The sequence below is a fragment of the Gracilinanus agilis genome, chromosome 1, assembly GCF_016433145.1.
Source record: "Gracilinanus agilis isolate LMUSP501 chromosome 1, AgileGrace, whole genome shotgun sequence".
NCBI classification, from domain to species: domain Eukaryota; kingdom Metazoa; phylum Chordata; class Mammalia; order Didelphimorphia; family Didelphidae; genus Gracilinanus; species Gracilinanus agilis.
In genome coordinates, this window is record NC_058130.1 from 649275709 (window position 1) to 649295796 (window position 20088).

At 35.8% G+C, this 20088-nt stretch overlaps 1 protein-coding gene across 1 annotated transcript in view; it reads right to left on the reverse strand.

Annotated features, from left to right (window-relative positions):
• ANGPT1 (angiopoietin 1) overlaps nt 1-10453 on the reverse strand; it is a 298991-nt gene extending 288538 nt beyond the window's left edge. Inside the window, exon 1 of the mRNA XM_044684061.1 lies at nt 9794-10453. Coding sequence (XP_044539996.1) covers nt 9794-10090 — 297 coding nt within the window. The 5' untranslated portion in view covers nt 10091-10453. The remainder of the gene's footprint in view (nt 1-9793) is intronic.
• Between the last annotated feature and the right edge of the window lie 9635 nt (nt 10454-20088).

Sequence of the window (20088 nt, forward strand, 5' to 3'; positions counted from 1 at the left end):
GAGAGAGAGAAAAAGAAAGGAAGAGAGAGAAGAGGGAAGAGGAAAAGAAAGAGAGATACAGAGAGGAAGAAAGGTATGGAGGAAGAATGAGGGAAAGAGAGAGAGAAATAAGCAGTTTTTTAAAACCTACTATGTGCTAGGTACTATGCCAAGTGCTTTACAAATATCATCTAATTTGATCCTCACAAATCTAAGAGATAAGTATTATAATTTTCCCCCTTTTACAGTTGAGGAAACTAAGGTTGACAGTGGTAAAATGACTTGCCCAGGATTACATGGCTAATAAATGTGTGAGTCTACATTTGAACTCATGTCTTTCTGACTCCAGCACTTGATTATCCAGTGTACTGTTTAACTCTCTAAGAGAAAGTGAGAAGGAAGAGTAGGAGGAGACAGAGACAGACATTAGATTGATAGAAAGAGAATGTTATGAGTTTAAGTCAATGGTCTCTGGAACCTGGAAGGGCCTCTTACTCATTGAGGATCTGATGGATTCATCCCATTAGGAGATTAAAGACAAGGATGAATAGCAACTGACATAAGCAGTTGTTTAAAAGACATTCTGGAGATACCAAGAGAGAAATGTTTGCTTTGTTTGGTTAGTGAGTAATCTGGCAGGCATCAGATCAACCTCAGGAAGGAAAACAGTCCCAGATACATGACTTCCTAAAGAAAGTAATGACTAACACAGAAACTTTGCTTCATTATTCACCCAATTAGGAGAATAAAGATCATAGAATTATAGAGTGTGAAAGCTGAAAGGGATTTTATGGATTGTCTAGTCCCTCCCCCTCTTTTTACATGAGATCACTTTTCTTCATTTCTTATTTTTTATCCTACCTTCATCTTCATCTTACTCTATAATAATCATAAAGTAGGTGATTTCATTCTTTTATTTATTTTTTCAGGAGAAGGGGACATAGTTAACCTTGGAAATTTTAAGAAATGAAGCAATTTCTTCAAATTATTATTCAGATCCTGTCTCTGATACCAATTAGTTGTGTGATGCCAGGCAAATTACTTAGACCTGTCTTAACCTCAGTTTCATCCTCTAGAATTAGGTTAATAATGTTTATTTTCTGAATTACAGAAAATGTAATATTTTCTGACTATAAGAAGTATTGGAAGGAACAAATGAAATAATATATGCAAAGCACTTTGTAAGTCTTTTTAGTATTATTTAAAATATTTATGTAAAGGGAGCAGCTACCTGACTCAATGGATTAAGAGAAGTGATATTGGCCTCAGTTGGGAAGAACTTGGTTCAAATTCAACCTCTGACACTCAGCTGTGTTAACACAGGCAAATCTTTCCTCATTTGAAAATGGGGTTAACTATGGCATAGATTTCACAGGGTTGTTTTGATGCACAAATGAGACACTGAGATAATGAACTCTGCAGACCTCAATGCCTCACACAAATATCACCTGTAGAAATGCCTATTTTCCTAAAAGTAAGGAACTTCTTCTAAACCAGCTAGGAAAGTACTATTGAATTTTCTGAGGTATACATAAATTGTTACTTCCATATGGTCAAATTACAAGTGTTAGGAATCAGATTTGAACTTAAGCAGGCCAATTTTCTTGCTTTAGGTCCAACACTGATCATTCTCCCAGAAGTCTCTCAATTGATTATATTATCCTTTAGAGCTTTCACTTAGAAATGAAATAATTACATGCATGGTTTAATTTTAGCCTTACAACTTTATAAGGTAGGAAATTAAGGTATTATCATCCATATTTTGGAAATGAAAGACCTGAGAATCAGAAGTTAAGTGGTTTGCCCGTAGTGACACAGCAAATAAATGGTCAGATTTAGCCTCTTCTCGATTAGAAGTCTAGCACTTCATTGACTATATAATCTCTACAGAAATGTTGATGAGCAATAATTCAGAAGAGAAGGAAGTAATTTTATAAAGGGAAAAGATGACTCAAAGAACCTAAAAGTTTTTAATTTGGATAATCAGTTTATACATCTTTAATAATAAACAATCTTGTCCTACCAAATTTGTACATTTCAACAAAATTGAACATCTACTAAAGATTTTCTTGACTACTTGGATTATATAAGTCTAGAAGCAAATATAAACTCAAAAATATTCAATCTCTTAAAATTGTTTCCAAATACATGTGTTAAAATAGAACATTACTAATGATGTACCTATGCCAATGAACATTAGCAACTTGCAGAGTCTTAAGAGATAATTGAGGGTAGCTCAGTGGATTGAGAGTCAGGCTTAGAGATGGGAGGTCCTAGGTTCAAATCTGGCCTCAGACACTTCCCAGCTGTGTGACCTTGGGCAAGTCACTTGACCCCCATTGCCTAGCCCTTACCACTCTTCTGCCTTGCAACCAATACACAGTATTGATTCCAAGATGGAAGGTAAGGGTTTAAAAAAAAGAGCTAATTGAGTCTGTACAAAAATTCATTTTAACTTTTTAGACAGAATTTATGCAATACATTCCTAATATAAGATTCTCTAGACATGTATGCTATAATTTAACCCTAATCTTAAATCTATTTTCCCTGTGTTTCCTTTCTCACTTGAAATGAAATGATTTCACCAGATTTTCTAAGTAATAAAGATGGTAATAATGAAAATAATCATGATGATCCTTTAGTTGTAGTTTGGATCTGTGATGCCCATTGGTTTTCAAAAACTTTGAATGAGAAGAAAAAAAAAACAAATCCTTCTCCAGCAATGTAGACTGGCACGTGTTCTACAATTTATATTCTTAGAGAATTGTCTGAGGCATGGAGAGGTTAAGTGATTTTTCCCAGGGTCAAATAACCTGGATGTGTTAGAGTTGAACCCAAATATTTCTCCCTATAATACCAGCCCTTCCTCTGTTATGTCATATTGCTTTTCTAATAATGCCTTGCTGTGTGGCAAATTACACTTTTCATTTCCTAGTGGTTTTTCATATATCTTATCAGATTTTATTTCCACAACTGTATGAAGATGAAAATGTTCATTTAAGTAATATTTTATTCAGATTTTAAAGATGAGGAAAATGAAACTCTATGGGGATTTAGCAAATTTTTGATGGTCACATGCAAGGTAAGTGATGGAGACATAAATAATGGCAGATCCAGGATGTCACGGTACATCTTCTAATGCACCAGTGTTCTTTCACAATTGGTATTTCTACAAAAATGTGCTTATAAAATGTTATTGGCAGAATCACTACGGATAGAGAACTGCACCTGTATGCCAAGGTAATATTTTCATTTCTGGTTACCACAAAACATCCTTTCGCTTATTCCACACACATGCAACTCAAAAACTATTTCGTCAAAGAACCTTTCCAGATTTTTTCAGGGTTATAGATGGAAAGAAAAGAAATCACTAATAGCTAATAATGACTGTCCAATTCTTTTTTTTCCCTTTCTTTACCCCATTTCTAATTCTGGGAGTTTGAAAATATAAATATTAACAAATAGGGTACACTTTTCAATCAAAATTTACTTTCCAGTAGACTCCAACTATAAAAAGGTCTTAATCCACTGTGCCTCATTTCTTTAGAATCTCATCTACTATAAAGTGGAGGCTTCTATCTTTTGTATGTTCTGTATAGAGACCTAAACACCCCAGGCTCTCACTCACTCATTCACTCATTCACTCTCTGAAACAAGCAGACTGAGAAAGAGGGAGTTCTGAGCTTTCAGTCTTCACTGCAAAAGATAATCTTGTATTGGAACAAAAGGGAAGAATGACTCAGATGGTAATTAGGAGTGAGCTTCTAAGCAAAGGATACAACTAGGAAAAGACTGCTAAGTTTCCTTGTATTGAAACGAGGCAGCCCAGAGCAAAATAAAATTTCTATAAGTGCTCCATTACATATAGTAGAAGGAAGGCCGAAAACTCTGTTTTGTATGGATAAGCAAACTTATGAATTCCTTCATTTTCAAGCAAGATTATTTTTAAAAGGCATCCAGTACCTAAAAATACAATCAATATTACTATGTAACCCCAAATTACATGAGTTTCCTCATGGAAAGGGAATGAGATACAGTGTGTTTTTGAGTTTCTCCTATCCATTGCTCTAATTATTGAAGATTATGTTTGTATTTTGAGGTAACACTTGATCAGTGGATATGAATGCCAATTCCCAAGTTGTTCAAATCGGATGGGAGCAATTGCCTTAAATTCTGGAATTATATGACATAATATGGAAGGGATTAAAGGTGCATCTTCCCAGGATACCACGAAGAATAGCCTTATTAGAACATCAGTTGCCCAGTTTTCTATGCCATATACCTGGGTCACATGAAGAACAATATGATGGTTGACTTTTTTTTTCCCACTTATTATCTTTAAAAAAATCATTGGCTAACTGATTAGAGAAGATTTTTAAGTGGTTCCCATTGAACTTTTATACAAGAATCAACTATTCAAAGAAAATAGAGTTCTTTTTATAGTTTGATTTAAACTAAATTCTTGGGCCTTTCAAAGGGCCGTTTAACCCCTTCCCTACCATGGGATAATTTTATTGGCTTAAAATGTGTCAGTAATTTTGAGGATAACAGGTGATTTGGGGCATATTCTTCACATTTTAAGATATGGTGAAATTTGAGTAACACTAGCTATAAAAATGTTTGTGGGAAAAAAGATAGTAGATATCTAGAAACATCTTTTCCAGTTAGGAAACTAAATTGAAGATAAGACATCATGTTTGAGTAGCAGAAGATAATCTTGTTCTGAATGAATTAAGATAATAGGTTGAGAAATGAGAAGTAACTTAGTTATTCAAAGTCCAACCCTCTGATTTTTACAGATCAGAAAACTATGGCTCAGTAAATTTAAATAAAATTGCCCAAAGTAACATCAGAGGAAAAGTCAGGATTTGAAGTTTCTCTGACTTTTAATTCAGCACTCTTTCAACAGTTACATGGCACCCTGGATAGTGTCTTGAGCCTGGTCAGAAAACTTGAGTTTAAATCTAACCTCAGGCTCCGGGGCAAGTCACTTGACCTTGGTCTGCCTCAGTATCCTCAACTATAAAATGATAATAACGGCATTTATCTTGCAAGGATCACATGAAATAACATGTATAAAACACTTGGCACCATGCCTGGAACATAGATGTTCTATAAAAAATGTTTATTCCTTTCTGCTTCCCTGTTGCACACTATCCAAAGAATTTACCTTTTGGAGGTCCTGATGGACAGCGAAGATCTTGATGACTATTATGTTGTTGTTTTTTTCAGGTATTGGCCTTACTAAGGCTTGCCTTAATGGAAAGGAAGCAATTATTTTTCATAGGTTCAATGGCTTGAGGTGTCACAAAGCATATCAAGAAAGAAATATAATCCAATCTTTAATTTTTTTTTCCTGGATGCAATTCATGACAAGACATTTTAAAACGATGGTTATTCATTGGCAAAATTTTAGAGGGACTATGAACACTGGTGGCAATTAACACCTGGCTGTTTCCAAGCAACAAATGGAAGTTGATGGCTTCCTTTTCTTTTTTTAGGGTCCAAATTTCTATAATTTTACCTAAATGAGACATTTTGTTAAGGGATTTACAAAGTCCTGTGCAATACTGAAGATCTTAGAGCAAGGTTAACCTGGAATCAGTAGTAAACAACCACAGAGATTTCTGCAGGATCTATAAACTTGGATGGGGAAACATATGTACATATGTGTGTAGATACATATATATATATATATATATATATATATATATACATGTTCATTAATCTTTGGTTTCCTTTGTAGTCCTCCTAATTTTATTTTATCCATTTGAAGTTGTGATTCTTAGAAGGATCTTATAAGTTTTGTTGGATTGCCAAAGAAATCCACATCACAAAAGGTTAAAATCTAAAATATTAAAGCACTTTAACATCATTGTATTTTGATATTAAAAATGAATAAGCAAGGGATTCACAGACTGTTGATGCATTGTATAATCCAGATTAATTGATTTTAAAATCAGGTAAGAAATAAATATAAAGCAGTGAGCTAGCTTCTAATTCAATTTAGTGCCATATCAGAGAAAATATAAAAAAGTGACAAAGCCAGTATCTGAAACATTTAGTGTTGCCAGTACAAGCCATAGTAACCCTCCTCTAATTGGTGCTACTTGACACTATGGCCAGAGCTTTCTGTTGGAGGAAAATAAAAACCTGGATTCTCTTTATAGAAGTACCATTCACTGTGGATGTGTGACCTTGTGCAAACTTCATGCTTCTGAGTCTTAGGTTGTTTTTTTTTTTTTTAATTAGTCAAATGGATGTAATTCTACCTACCTACTTCAAAACAGTGTAGATAGATGGCTTAATGTGGCAAGGAGACTACTCCTTGAAGAAATATCAACAAATAAATCTATTCATGCCCACAGCAATCAGTATGCCCTTCATTGCCTTTCCTCCTTTGCTTTCCAATTGGTTTATCTGATAATCCCCTTCCTTGTCCCATCCCTACCTCCCAATATATACACAATGTAGGAAAACTGGTGTGGATGCAAATGACATAATGTTCTATAGGAATGAATATGACTATTTGTTCAGTGTATTTTGGGAATACTGGAAAACCCATTATTGAAGAATATAATGTGAATTACTAGAATCCAGTGATGACAGCTTGTAAAGTCAAACAATCGAATATTGATGACATATATAGAAATGAGTTCTATAGCCAAATGTTTATTACTTAAGCATGTCTAGAAAGCCTTATAAACAGACATATCACTTAAAATCACATCATTTTGTTTTTACCTTTCAACCTCAAATATATTTCTACCTCGTCTGATTACATCATTTAAAGTAAGTTGCAGTTATCACATAGCTGTAGCCTTCATTATAGCTTATACAAAAATAAACAATATAGCCATTTTCTATGGCTGTGGTGATTTTAATGTACAATAATGTAAAATAACATTCACTTGTTCTAAACAATGATATTTGCAATGGCCAGTCTCATATAATTAGAGTTACGAAGTTGGGACAATATACTTCATCAAATTCATTTATATTCATTCGTAATATATATGAAAATGGGAATATTATCAATTAATTATCAGCAATTGAAATGATGACTAAACAAACTACATAAGTCTTATAATAAAATTTCCATTTAAATTATTAACATGAACTTATCACATAAAATGAGAAATGAATTTAAATTTAAACGAAGAAAAGATCGTTTAAAGGGAAAATGTTTTATAGTTTCTAGGAAAATTCTGAAGGATTCAGCAATTTTTAAAAACTAAGCTCTACTGAATGCATTTAGTTGATTGCTTAATCCTTTATCCAATTAAGTTAATACTGATAAGAGATATGTAAATTTCATCTCACCAGACTCAAAAGAGCTTTTCCAGTCATAGCAGTAGCATTTTCAGCAAAAATCCAGTTTGTTTGATAAAGGTAAAGGAGAATGCATGCAAATATTTTATACTTATTTTTGAAAAATGCAAGCTTCAAAAATATTCGTATATTTTACTCCTAAAAATTCTAAGTAATGCTTAGAAAATATAGTAAAAATGCTGACATGATCAATTATTAAATATGATGAATTTTGTCTCCTGAATCATTTATTATACTTATGGATAACAGTTAATGTTTAGATTGTCCATATATTCAAATCATTCAATAATATTATGGGAAACAAGTTTCCATAAATACATGTTGCTATTTTGTTTTATCATGTAATCACTCCTTTTCCTATTTAATAAGAACCAAAAGCAAAGAGCATTTGTTGAATGAAACATTTGCTGAACTTAAATCTTCATCCTGTGGTCTACTAATATTTATCCTCCTTACAATTAAGTTTGGAATACCAAAAATATACACTGCTATGTTTACATGATCATATCCAATACTTTTTAATAGCACACATTGTTGAAATATCCCAAGCACAATATACTTTTTTTTTTTTTAAGTATAGGTAACAGAAAATATTTAGGCAGTGGCCAATTCTGAAGGAAGAGTATATGGAAGATGTATTAGTAACTGGAATAAAGTATGTCACACTCATTTGCCTATAGTGGGCCTCCCTCTGGAAGCAGGAGACAAGTAGAGAAGGATCAACACTGCTTTTCTCTACTCAAGGCTGAATGAGAGATTCGGGCTGGTAATTTATATGAAGATCAGTAATAGTAAAAGGCTTAGACATGTATTTTCTTTTTTTCATCAACATTTTTACCTGTGGCCTGCTGATTTACATTTGTATAGTATGAGAACTAGTTTCAATTCCAGACTTTAAAATCCTTGGTTTCCTAGCCTGACTTTTTTTTTTCTTAAAACATGCCAAGAAAAGCAACAGTGATCTTAGTTCAGTCCCTAGTGGACAAAAGCAGAACAACAAACCTCGAAGGCATGATGGAGAAGGCAATTTACTCAGTAAGTGTGACCACACAGACATATACACAAAATCACATTCTGTCACTTTTCTGCTCAAAGATTTTGAAATGCTAACCTACAATCATGGCTTGAGAAATATGGCTGCATTCTGATCTCAATTTTCTAAGCAATAACATAATAACTATTGTGATGTTAAATGCCAAGACACAGGAACACAACCCCCTTGTCATTTTATTGAAGTCTAGAGATAGTGATGTGGACATTTTTATACATTTACGTTAAGTAAAAATGTTCTCCTGCCACACATAGAAAACTCTAGCAAATCAGAATAAGCTGCAGCCATTAAAGAGACACTCTTTGCAAAGATATTCTAAGTTAAGACCTTCAAGAATCCAACTTTCTATACCAAGGGGATGGTGAAAACATATCCCCTGCTTCAATGTGATGTTAAAAACTAGAATAATTTCACCCATCATTTGCCTCAAAAGAGGTAGACATATTCTCCAAACCTCTGTAATAAATACTCCTAAAAGATGGGGGGTGGGGCGGGGTAGAATTACTCCAGAATGGAAGAACTGGTAGACACTACATCCCATCCTCTGCAGGTGCACTGCTAAGTTAATAACCAATAGCTGCTTGATTCTCTGTTCATGATCCCAGCAGATAGCCCATTCCTGATGAATTCCACTTTAAAACCCTTGATATTACTGTTTTCTCATACCTAATATTATCATAGAACATATATATACATACACATATATGTAGTTATATTACTTTCAGGAACATTTCTAGAAATTAGACATTTCCAATTTTCGTTATTTTCACTAGTATACTTTACAAACATTCTTGCTTAACACTTATTTAATCAGAAGTCAAAAGCTAATATAAGACACTTTACTTTGCAGGTACTCAAGATTTGAAGTAAAGCCTATGATTTTCCTCCATCAACCCTCCCCCTTTCAAAAAATAAAAGGTTATAGTAATTCCCCCTCCCTCTCTGAAAAAATAAAAATTAAATAAAACTTTTAGGGGTTATTACTTTACAATTTAGGTGCTGACAGTTAGAACATGGAGGCATGTTTTAGTGACATTCAGTCCGAAGTCCTAAATGAAAAGCAGATTTCCAAACTTGTGCCATCATTGACAGCTCTGCGTGGACCTCTCTGCACAACTGGGTTAAAATCTCTCCAAAGTCTCCAACTCTAAGATCTGTCTCACCGCTCCCCCCCCTCCCACCCCCTACCCCCACGCGAGCCCGGACAAGCTGGAACAATCTGATTCCCCTGCTAAGGAAGTCCCCCACAGAAAACTGCCCCGAAGTTACTTGCATGACACTCTTCTCACAAGCAATGAGTAAACAAATATTCTCTTTTCACACACACCCCTTCTTCTCTTCCAGAGCGCCCGAAAAAAAAAAAAAGTGCAACTTATCTGCAGGGCAAGATAAAGGACACCAGGACAAGAGAAACTGAAAGCAAGCACTTACTTTTTGCAACCACTGAGTATAGTTTTCCATCACATGTTCCAGATGTTGCAGTTTCTGGGAAGAGAAATCCGGTTCCATGAGAGGAGCATCTCTCTGTAACGCATTGGTGTTGTACTGGTCCGTGGTGCTCTCCCTGCAGTTTGTGTCCTGTTCCGGCAGAATGAAGGTGTAGGCGCATTGCCCATGCTGAATCCGATTGTATCTTCGCCCGCTGCTGTCCGGGCTTCTCCGTTGATTACTGCACCCTATGTGAGTTAGAATAGCAGCCAGGAAAGCAAAGGAGAGGAAAACTGTCATGGTATCAGCACCTTCCTTTTCTGCCTCTGTATAACTTTTTTTTTTTTTTAACCTCCCCCTGTGAGGTCTTCTTTCGTTCTTTAACCAGTATTGTTGTTGTTTTTAACTGTATGCAAAAAAAAAAAAAATGCTTTTTGGTGTTTTATTTTTGAAGTCAGCCCTGAAAGAAGAATCCTAGAAAACGATTCATTTGTAGCTTTAGCCAAAAAAAAAAAAAAAAAAAAAAATTAAATTTATTTCACTGGAATGATAGTTCCCTTCGTTAAAAGTTGAGATATTTATTGCATAGTAGCGGAGATTTATTGTTTCCTCTCTCTGTAACAGTTCAGCGCGCAGCCTGTTGTAGTCAGCAGCATGTACACATCCTAGCCCCTTGCCTCTACCCTATCTGCAGCTGAACTGCTATTTTCCCTCCGACTTCAGTGAGTTTTATTAAGGTTCCGCTTTCCAGCCAAGCTGGAAGCAGGCAGCCTTTCACAAGATGACTTGACAGGAATGCCTGAGTGTGCCCCTATGCTAAGGACTGCCGACAGCTTAGTGCGGGAGGGATCGTCTTACAAATTGGCTGGATGTGCATGACCTCAATCATGTATAGCTGCTCGCCCAGCCCCTCCTGCTCGCAAAACAGCGCTGAGCCTTTCAGGGAGCCACATAGAATCCAAGTGTACAGCGGTCCACCTTAATATACTTTGGGTGTTCCAGCCCGACCTAGTAAAACCTTGCATTCTAGAAGTATCTTCTTGTAAGTTCCCCTTAACTACTGGGAGCCCTGAAGGAAAATTTCCTCCATTATGTACATATATGTAGATATACATATATACATACATATAGGTATCTATACATGTAGATACATGTATATCTCCAGTGCTTGAGAAATTATTTGGGGTTGTGCTAAGTAAATTTATAATATTTATAAAAGTTTGTCAACTTAAGAAAAGATTTTTAAAAATCACGATTTAAAAAAAAAGTGTCTTCTTTTGAATTTTTTAAACTCTCAGATGAGGAAGAAAATGTTATGGGACATGCATGGGAAATGGAATATAATGAGTTAAATGATTTTATATCTTGTTCCTCAATCTCCAGCAAAAATGCATATTAAATAGGATAAGTCCCCTGTAGGGCTATTGTGCTTTATTTTTTGGCTGGGGGGGGGGGGTAGGGCGAGGAAGTGAGGGTGTCCTTAAGAAACTGCCAACTCAGAAGTCAGCTCTCTTTGTTCTGTGTACATAAATGAAGCAACTTCCTTGCAAAAACAATGTGGTAACAATTTAGTAGTGTCCTAAGAATTATTAATTCCTGTGGTATGTCCTAATCATGTATATCACAAAGAGCTCTTTGGGGGTTGCTATGGTTCTTCCCAGCTCTACTATTCAGGTCCCACATAAATCCTCATTATGGCTGGAGTGACCTCCTTGCCAGAGATCTTTCAACAAGAAGGGCTGGTAGGTCGGGATAACTTAGACCCTAGATGTACCTTTTAAAGAAGGAAAAAGGTTTATAGAGAAAAAAAAATCCCAAGATAGAATATAAACTTTCTAACACAAATAATCTATGAAATTTAAATAAAGTACAGGTGATACTAAAGGGACTTTAATCAGACATATGAGAAAAATGGATTTTGTGCAACATTGTTCATCCAGTCATGTGATTCCAGAGAAAAGTGAAAGGTGTGGAGTCTAAGGACCTGGGTTCAAATCTTGCCTCATAACTACCTATGTGATTCTGGAGAAGTCATAACCTCCCTGGACCACAGTTTGCTCTTCTGCAGTAGGAGACAATTGGAATTAAGTGAACTCTTGAGGCCTATGACAACTCTACATTTACAATCCCAGGCTTTTCAAGGATTTGTAAACAATGCATCCCCACAACTGTGACATAAGAATAGGGTTCCCTGACTTAAATTCCTCTTTATGTTCACAAATGTGTGATTAAGGTATTCAGATGAGAGAGGGAGAGAAAGAGGAGTAAAAAGGGAGATAAGGACTAGAGAGGTAAGTTTAAAAGTGTGAGGATAGTTTGCATAAAGGAAGGATTAAGTAGAGAATAATAGTAAAAACACTCCATGCTTTGTGAAAATGATTAATCCCTTCTTATCTAACAAACAAATCCTTGTTGATTTAATCAATATAAAAATAAATTATGTCATGAAGTGAAAAATTAAACAGCTGTGGCAGTAAAAATCCTTGAACTATCCTTTCCTACACCTTGATTTTGTCTTCTGTTTGATGAGCTTTCACACACATAAACAAGAACTACCATCATATTAGGGAGCTAAGAGACACAGAAAGGTTCTGGGCATGTTGAGGTGGTAATCTCTTGTTTGCAAATATGTCCTCATGCTTAAAACAGTATATAGGGTATTATCTGAAAATAAAAGGGTTAATTTAAATATATATATATACATATATATATATTATGGAAATGTATTTTGAGAATGAACCATTCTTAGGAGGCAGTGTAGTACATTAGAAAAACCCCTGGGCTCCAGAATCAGAGTTATTTGGTCATGTCTGACTTTTTGTGATCCCAGGAACATAGCACACCAATATTCTCCATGAAGTTTCCAAAGATAATGGAGTGGTTTGCCATTTTGTTCTCCAGTGAATTAAGGCAAAAGTCCAAAGTCATAAAGCTAATAAGTGTCTGAGGCTACATTTGAACTCAAGCTTCTCCTGATTCTAGGTCCAGTGTTTTATGCACTAGGTGCCTACCAGAATCAGAGTACCTATGTTCAAACCCTGCCTCTGACACTTACTACCTCTGGCATCTTAAGCCCTTATGGACCTCAGTCTCCTGAAGAGTTACACTACTTGCCCCTCTAAAATTCCTTCCAGATCTATCAAGACCTATGATCCATCTCCATCTAAAATATTTCAAAACAAACTTGTATGATTACTATGGGAGTTGGGGGAAGGACAGAGAGATCCTACATACAAAAAATAGTGTGGCAAAGAAAAGATTTTCTTAAAAAAACTAAAAAAACAAACTTTCCACTAGTCTGTTTTGAAAGTTATTCAAGGAAAGAAAAGATTCCCAAACTAACACCTATAAATGCTCTGCTAAGAAAAAAATCAGACAAAAAATTGGCAAAAGATAAAAGATAATCAATAGTCCTTTTTTATAAGTGTTTCTATGTATTTAAATAGGCAATACATTTATGTCTGTTTCTGTATGTGTGTGTGCATTTTTGCTTATGTGTATTCATTTGAGTTTTACTTGAATGGATGAAAGTGGAAAATTCCCAGTACAGTGCAATAAAAAATGGATTTCAAAAAGGCATATCCCCAACCATATCTTTTTTTTTAAACCTTACCTTCTGCCTTGGAATCAATACTGTGTACTGATTCCAAGGCAGAAGAGCAGTAACAGTCAGGTGTTTGGGGGTTAAGCGACTTGCCCAGGATCACATAACCAGAAAGTGTCTGATGCCAGATTTGCACACACATCTCCTATTTCTAGGATTTGCTCTCTATCCACTGAGGCACCTGGCTGCCCTGCCAACTGTTGCTTCTTTAGGGAAGAAGGAAAAGAAGAAACTTTCGAGTCATTTGGAGACATGACTGTTGCTTACATCAATTGCTATGTTTTGTTGGTTCTCCACTCATGCCTCTTGCTTCCATCTCATCTCTATTCATACAACCACCACCCAGATCAAATTCTCATCACTACTCACCTTGACTGTTTCAGTAGTCTCCTATTTCCATTGTTCTTGCTGTACTCCCGGTCTCTCACCTCTCTAATCCATTCTCCATACATTTGTCAAAATGATGTTGCTGTTGTATCTACCAGCACTTCATCTCTCACAGTGGGTCCTCTGTACAAGTCTATCTGAAGTCCTGTGGCTCAGTAGCTCTTCAAGGTTATATTTCATAAGGGTCCACAATTGTACTTATTCCCTCTAGTCATGCAGAAGACACAACTGGTTCTGGGCTAATAATTTTAACAAAATAGGGTACTTTTTAATAAAGTCAGGTACCAAGCAATAGACTTTCATCCATAAATGTATGACAGCCTCTCTTCCAAGTCCATGGGCTCTCAATGGGAAAAGTAGAGACACACATAGGAAACACATGGCTAGGAGACATAGGGAGTGGTACATAACACAAAGAAAAAGTGTCAAACAAGACTCAGATTTGAAGGGATAATTTAAACTTCTAAGGCTGTAAGATCTTGGATAGTGTCTGTTGTTATCATCATGCTGTCTCCACTGGGCTCTCTGTCAGGTATATCTTCTCTGCTATAGGTATAGTCTTGGCTAGTTATAGCATCTTTGATGGGTAGTTAGACATGATATGCAACTTCTGCTGGACTTCTCTCCTTGCTGGTCTTACGTAGCAGCTGCCTAATGGTAAAAGGGTCCTATGGTTGCTGCTGACTCTTTATAAGGCTCACCTCCACTGAACATAAGACTGTTGAATTTGACAATTATTCCAGCTTCTCTGTTCACCTGGCGTTTTTAGCTTAGGGGCTTCCTTCCCCAGATGGTCAACAGTTTACTAGATCCAAGTTCACCTTCCCTGTTCAGTTTTTCAACCTCAAAATCTTTTGTTCTCTTACTCAAGTGAATTAGAGGGAAAAAGGTACAAGAACAAATACCAATTCTAGGGGCAAAGTTATTATCTTCCTTCTTGCCTAGCAACAGTCCTGCCTTTATTAGATATATATGATTAGCTGTCCTTTCCTTCTTAAAGCACACATCTACTAAATGAAAAATCTTAAATGACTCCCTATATAACCTATATGTTAGGGAGTCTTACCCTTTGGTGTGTCATGAATCCCTTGGGCAATATAGTAAAATATGTGGACTCCTCAGAAAAATATTTTAATGCACAAAATAAAATATATAGAATTACAAATGAAACCAGTATGATTAAAACAAAGATTTAATTATTTTCCCATCCACATTCAGAAGCCCTCTTATGGAAAATCAAGGTAACAAGCTTTTATTAAACAATTGCTATGTGGCAGGCACTGTTTTAAGTACTGTGGATATTTTTGTTGTTCCATTGTTTTAGTGGCCTCTAAGTCTTCCTGAATTTATTTGGGGGTTTCTTGGTAGATTTAATGGAATGGTTTGCCATTTCTTTCTCTAGCTCATTTTACATATGAGGAAACTGAGGCCAACAGTGTCAAGTTACTATCCCAGAGTCATATAACTACTAAATGTTTGAGGCAGATTTTAATTCAGGTCTTCCTAACTCCCAGCCCAGGGCTCTAGTCACTGTGACACCTAACTGCCCTACTGTATATAAATAGAAACAAAAAGGGACAAAGAGGTTATACTCAAATGGGAAAGACAAAAAAAAAAGGTAGCCAGAAAGCAGAATGCTGGCAAAATCAGGAAAATAAGAAGGGAAGTTGAGACAAAAATGAAAGACGGCTTGACTGGGCTTTTCCTTAAAATAGAGGCTTTTTGGAGCCTATTGGGAAAAAGACTGGCACTTGCAGATGGATGCTCCAAGGTGAGAAGTTCAGAGGGACTGATTGATGTTTCAGGGCATAAAGGCCTCAAGTACTGAGGCTACTTAATCGCTTTATTGAAGTCTGAAAAGTCCTGAAATCAACCCATGACCCCCAAATTAAGAATCTTGACTATAGGTCAATATACAGACTCCCCATCTTGTCACTTAAAATCTTTTACAATTGGGCTCTAGCTTAGCTTTCCGGACTTCATGAGCCAGAGAATTTGAGATTTGAAAGAGACCTAAGAAGACACCTAGTCCAACCTGTGACTGAAAAATGATCCACTAATTTCACATTACAGGTATTTCCTTTTCCAAACTCTTTCTTCTAACCAAATTTACTGCACCCCACACTGTGTACTTCAGGTCCTGAATCTGTTCTATTCTCACAAATTCTTTTCAAAGCCTGCTGTGTACCTGATCCTTCCTCTTCACCTCTTCAAATCCTGCTGCTTGAGTCTTACACTTCCCCATACTCCCATTGTTACTGTCTCTCCCTGCTGAATTTATCTGGTAGTTGCCTTTCTGTTTACATAATGTATTCCCCAGGAGAATGTAAGTGGGAACTATTTGTTGCTCTGTCCTTATGCCCTCATCATCTTGCATGTTAAATGTTTGAGGAATTGAATTCCAGAAGAAAATACACTCTCTCTCTCTCTCTGTCTCTATCTCTCTGTCTCTCTCTCTGTCTCTCTGTCTGTCTCTCTCTCTCTGTCTGTCTCTGTCTCTCTGTCTGTCTCTGTCTCTCTGTCTCTGTCTCTCTCTCTCTCTGTCTCTCTCTCTCTCTCTGTCTCTCTCTCTCTCTCTCTCTCTCTCTCTCTCTCTCTCTCTCTCTCTCTTTCTCTCTCTCTCTGAAATAAATAGCTGGAATTCTAGAAATAGCAGCCAGAAATACATTTTAAGCCATTAGGAGCCACCAGGGGGTGTAGAATGGTCTTAGGGTGCTTTTGGAACTTAATCTAACAGTCTAAAACTCTTAGAATTACTGTGAAGATCTGAGGCATTTAGTAAGAAGATAAAAGTACAATTGTGTCTTTAAAATCAATTTAAAACGGGGATAATAATGGCACCATTAAAGAAGTAAATGAACAAAGGTAAGGGAATGAGAAGACTTATTAGAAGTCTTCTTTGAGACAGGCACTGTCATAAGTATGGAAAAATTGATTGAAAAATTGATTGCTTGTGATGGTAGGATATTTTAAAATAGCAAATATTCTAGGGTGTTAAGTGTTTCTTCTTAGGTGAATTCTGAAGCATCTTCAGATGTTTTCTTGTTCCTTCCAGTAATTTCATTAATAAATTGCCATTCAGAATAAATTAATCAGAAACCATCTAGAAAATACCAAAAGCTAGACAATCCCATTAAAATGGACATCTTGGTCATTTCAGTAATGAGATGTCTTCCAGAAAAGAGTAATGAGGGCTTTAAATCATTTGGGAGCTCTGGTTCCCAGTTTTCCTAAGTTATACAGTTTAGTGAGATATGGTGTCATATGTTTCAGGGATCTTCTGAAATTGATAGAATGAAAATCTTCTGCTCCATTTTCTGACTTGGGAGCACAAAGATCCCTCTCATTCCTACCTTTGTTTTTCTATACTCTATAACAGTTTAGGGCAGTTGGTGATAGAGAGGAACAAGCACTGGAGAGATCCAAGTTCAAATCTATTTTCAGATACTAGTTGTGTGATCCAGAGAAAGTTATTTGAGGACTTTCTACCTCAGTTTTCTGATCTATAAAACAATAATAGCACCTACTTTCCTGGGATATTTTAAGGAAAAATGAGAATTTTTTTGAACTTAAAAGTGCTACATAAATGCTAGTAGTTATTACTATATAAATACTATTTTATATGTTTGTATTTATTTCTGTATAATTCCCCCCAGAACTGCTTTGCTGAAGATTAATAAGACAATCAGCCAACAATACTAGACCTACAGTAAATTCATCTGGAGAAAGGAGAATGTCAGGGGACATCTGCCCTGGTGTCATGATATGCTTCCCTCTATGCTTCTACAGCATAACTGGCAGTGAGTGCCCTGGTTTCTTCCCCTAACACCAGACAGGGATTCTTAACCCAGAATTTGTGAACTTGTCAACCTTTAAAAAATATGTGCACATACACATACACATGGGTATAGAGAAAGTTATTATACAGATAGATATAGGTCTATATATTGATCATTAATGTATTTAAATTTAAGTGGACTCCTTTTTAATACATTTCAAATATAATCCGTTTCAATTATAATCATGAGACATTTAGTGGCCCATTGGATAGAACGCTCACCTTGGAGTCAAGAAGACTTGATTTCAAATGTGGTTTTAGACACTTACTGTTAGTAAGTCACTTAACCTTAGTTTACTTCCGTTTCCTCAACTGTAAACTGAGGATAATAATAACACCACCTCTTAACATTTTTGTGAGGGTTAAATAAGATAAAAGGTATATAAAAGTGATTAGCACAGTGCCTGCATTTTAGGCATCATATAAATGCTTATTAACCCTTCAGCTAATGCTATGCATTAATTTTATACATTTACAAGCATTCTGAGCATAATGTTTTTGGCATTATTGGCAGCAAGGTGGCATAGCATACAAAGTGACAGACATAGAATCAGGAAGATCTGATCATAAATCCTGTTCCCCACTACAGCAGTTGCTACATTGTCACTGAGAAAATTGTATAGGCAAGCATAATCCACAGAGTGGAACTGGTTTTTCTGCTCATTTGTAAAGAGGAAAAAAAACTTGACACTAACTCATCATATCCTCAGTTGGGATATACAATAAAAATTCCTTTTATTTGAACCTAGAACTTTCCTTCCACCTCTTATCTCAACATACCTGAAGTATTCGCCTAGATATTCCTATTTGCTATAATAATGGAGACCTACCTCTTCCCATGCTGAGTTTCTATAACTGAAGAGTACCCAATGGGAGAGATTCATAATGGGTAAGAGGGGATTATAATGTACTACAAATGAGGAATGATGAAGGATATGTTTATGAAAGAGAGGAAGAAAGAGAAAGGATGGAAGGGAGGGAGGAAAGAAGAAAGGAAGGAAGGAAGGAAAAAAGGAAAGAAAGAAGGAAGGAAGGAAAGAAGAAAGGAAGGAAAATAAACAAGCAAAGAAAAAAAGATTTGTCTAATGGGGAGAGCAGGTAGTAAATGACAGATATCCCACATGCTCTAATGCTCTAATGATATCTCCATGATATCAAGAGCACTCAAGAAAGATCCCTAACAAATTGAGTGGTTGCATGCAGTGGCAAATTAATGAGAACCTATGGAGAAGACTTACAGAGAATAGGCAGGCAAGGATGGAATACCCATGGTGATGAAATAGCCAAGAGCTTTAATGGATAGAACTCTTGATTTTGAGTCAGGAAGAGTTGAGTTCAAATCCCACCTCCATCACTTGCTAGTCCTCTGACCCTTGGCAAGTCACTTCACCATTTTATGCCTCAATTTCCTCATCTTTAAAATGTGGGGGTTGGACTCAATGACTTCCAAAATCTCCTCTAGCTTTAAATCTCTGGTCCTATGAGGCCTTACAGATTAATTGCAATTAGAGCTGATACTACAGTTTCCTTTGTCATTCCCCAAGTTAAAAGATTAAGAATTCTATTCCCAATGCACAGAAGTACTTTGTGATAATAAGATGACAAAGGACCATTCATTTTATTAATTTAGATAATGGCTCTGCTTGGATTTCACCTGCTACTGTATTCAAACAGCTTGATAATTGCGACTGATCTAGGCTCTTACACTAGTGACAGCAAAACTCAAATAGAAACCAACCCTATAGGAAGCATATTGACTAAGAAAAACACAAGTAACATTTGTTATATTTATTGAATATTTCTTCATTTTGTTAAATCTTTATGAACACATTTTGATCTGGTTCAGGGCCCTTTAGGGAGTTTTGCTGGCAGCCTGCTTGATACCTCTGTCTCAAGTCTGGTTACATCTTTGAATCTAAAAATACAACCCTATTTTAATTAGGTGCTTTTTATTGGTAGGCCTCCCTCAGTTTTTTCCTCTAAAAAAAAGAAATTAGGACTAAATGGTCCCTGAGATCCCTGATAATTCTAGAATTATGAATCTATGATTTAAGGTCCATATAAATTAGTCCTATATCCAAAAAGGGGAGAAAGAGTTAACTAGTAGCATTTGTTAATAAAACAAGAACATTTTGTTAATTATAGCTAATCTGCAGCTTGATATGAAAATATATTTTGCCATTTCGTCTCTACTGGTTAGAAGTTTCTTATCAGATTCTGATTAGATTAGAAACAGCAAATAAGTTGGGAAATAAATTCTATAAAAATTTAAATAACCAAATAATTAGATTTTCTGTTTTTAAGTTTATCATCCAAAAGTCAATCTGAATGGATCACCTTGGTTGATACACTCTTTGTTTTTTTTTTTCTTTTGATCCCTAAAGAAGTATCCCTAATCTAGTGATGTGAATTCTTCCCTTTCAATGTTCAGCTTTTCTTTCTCTTCCTTTCTTTTCTTCCTTTCTTTTC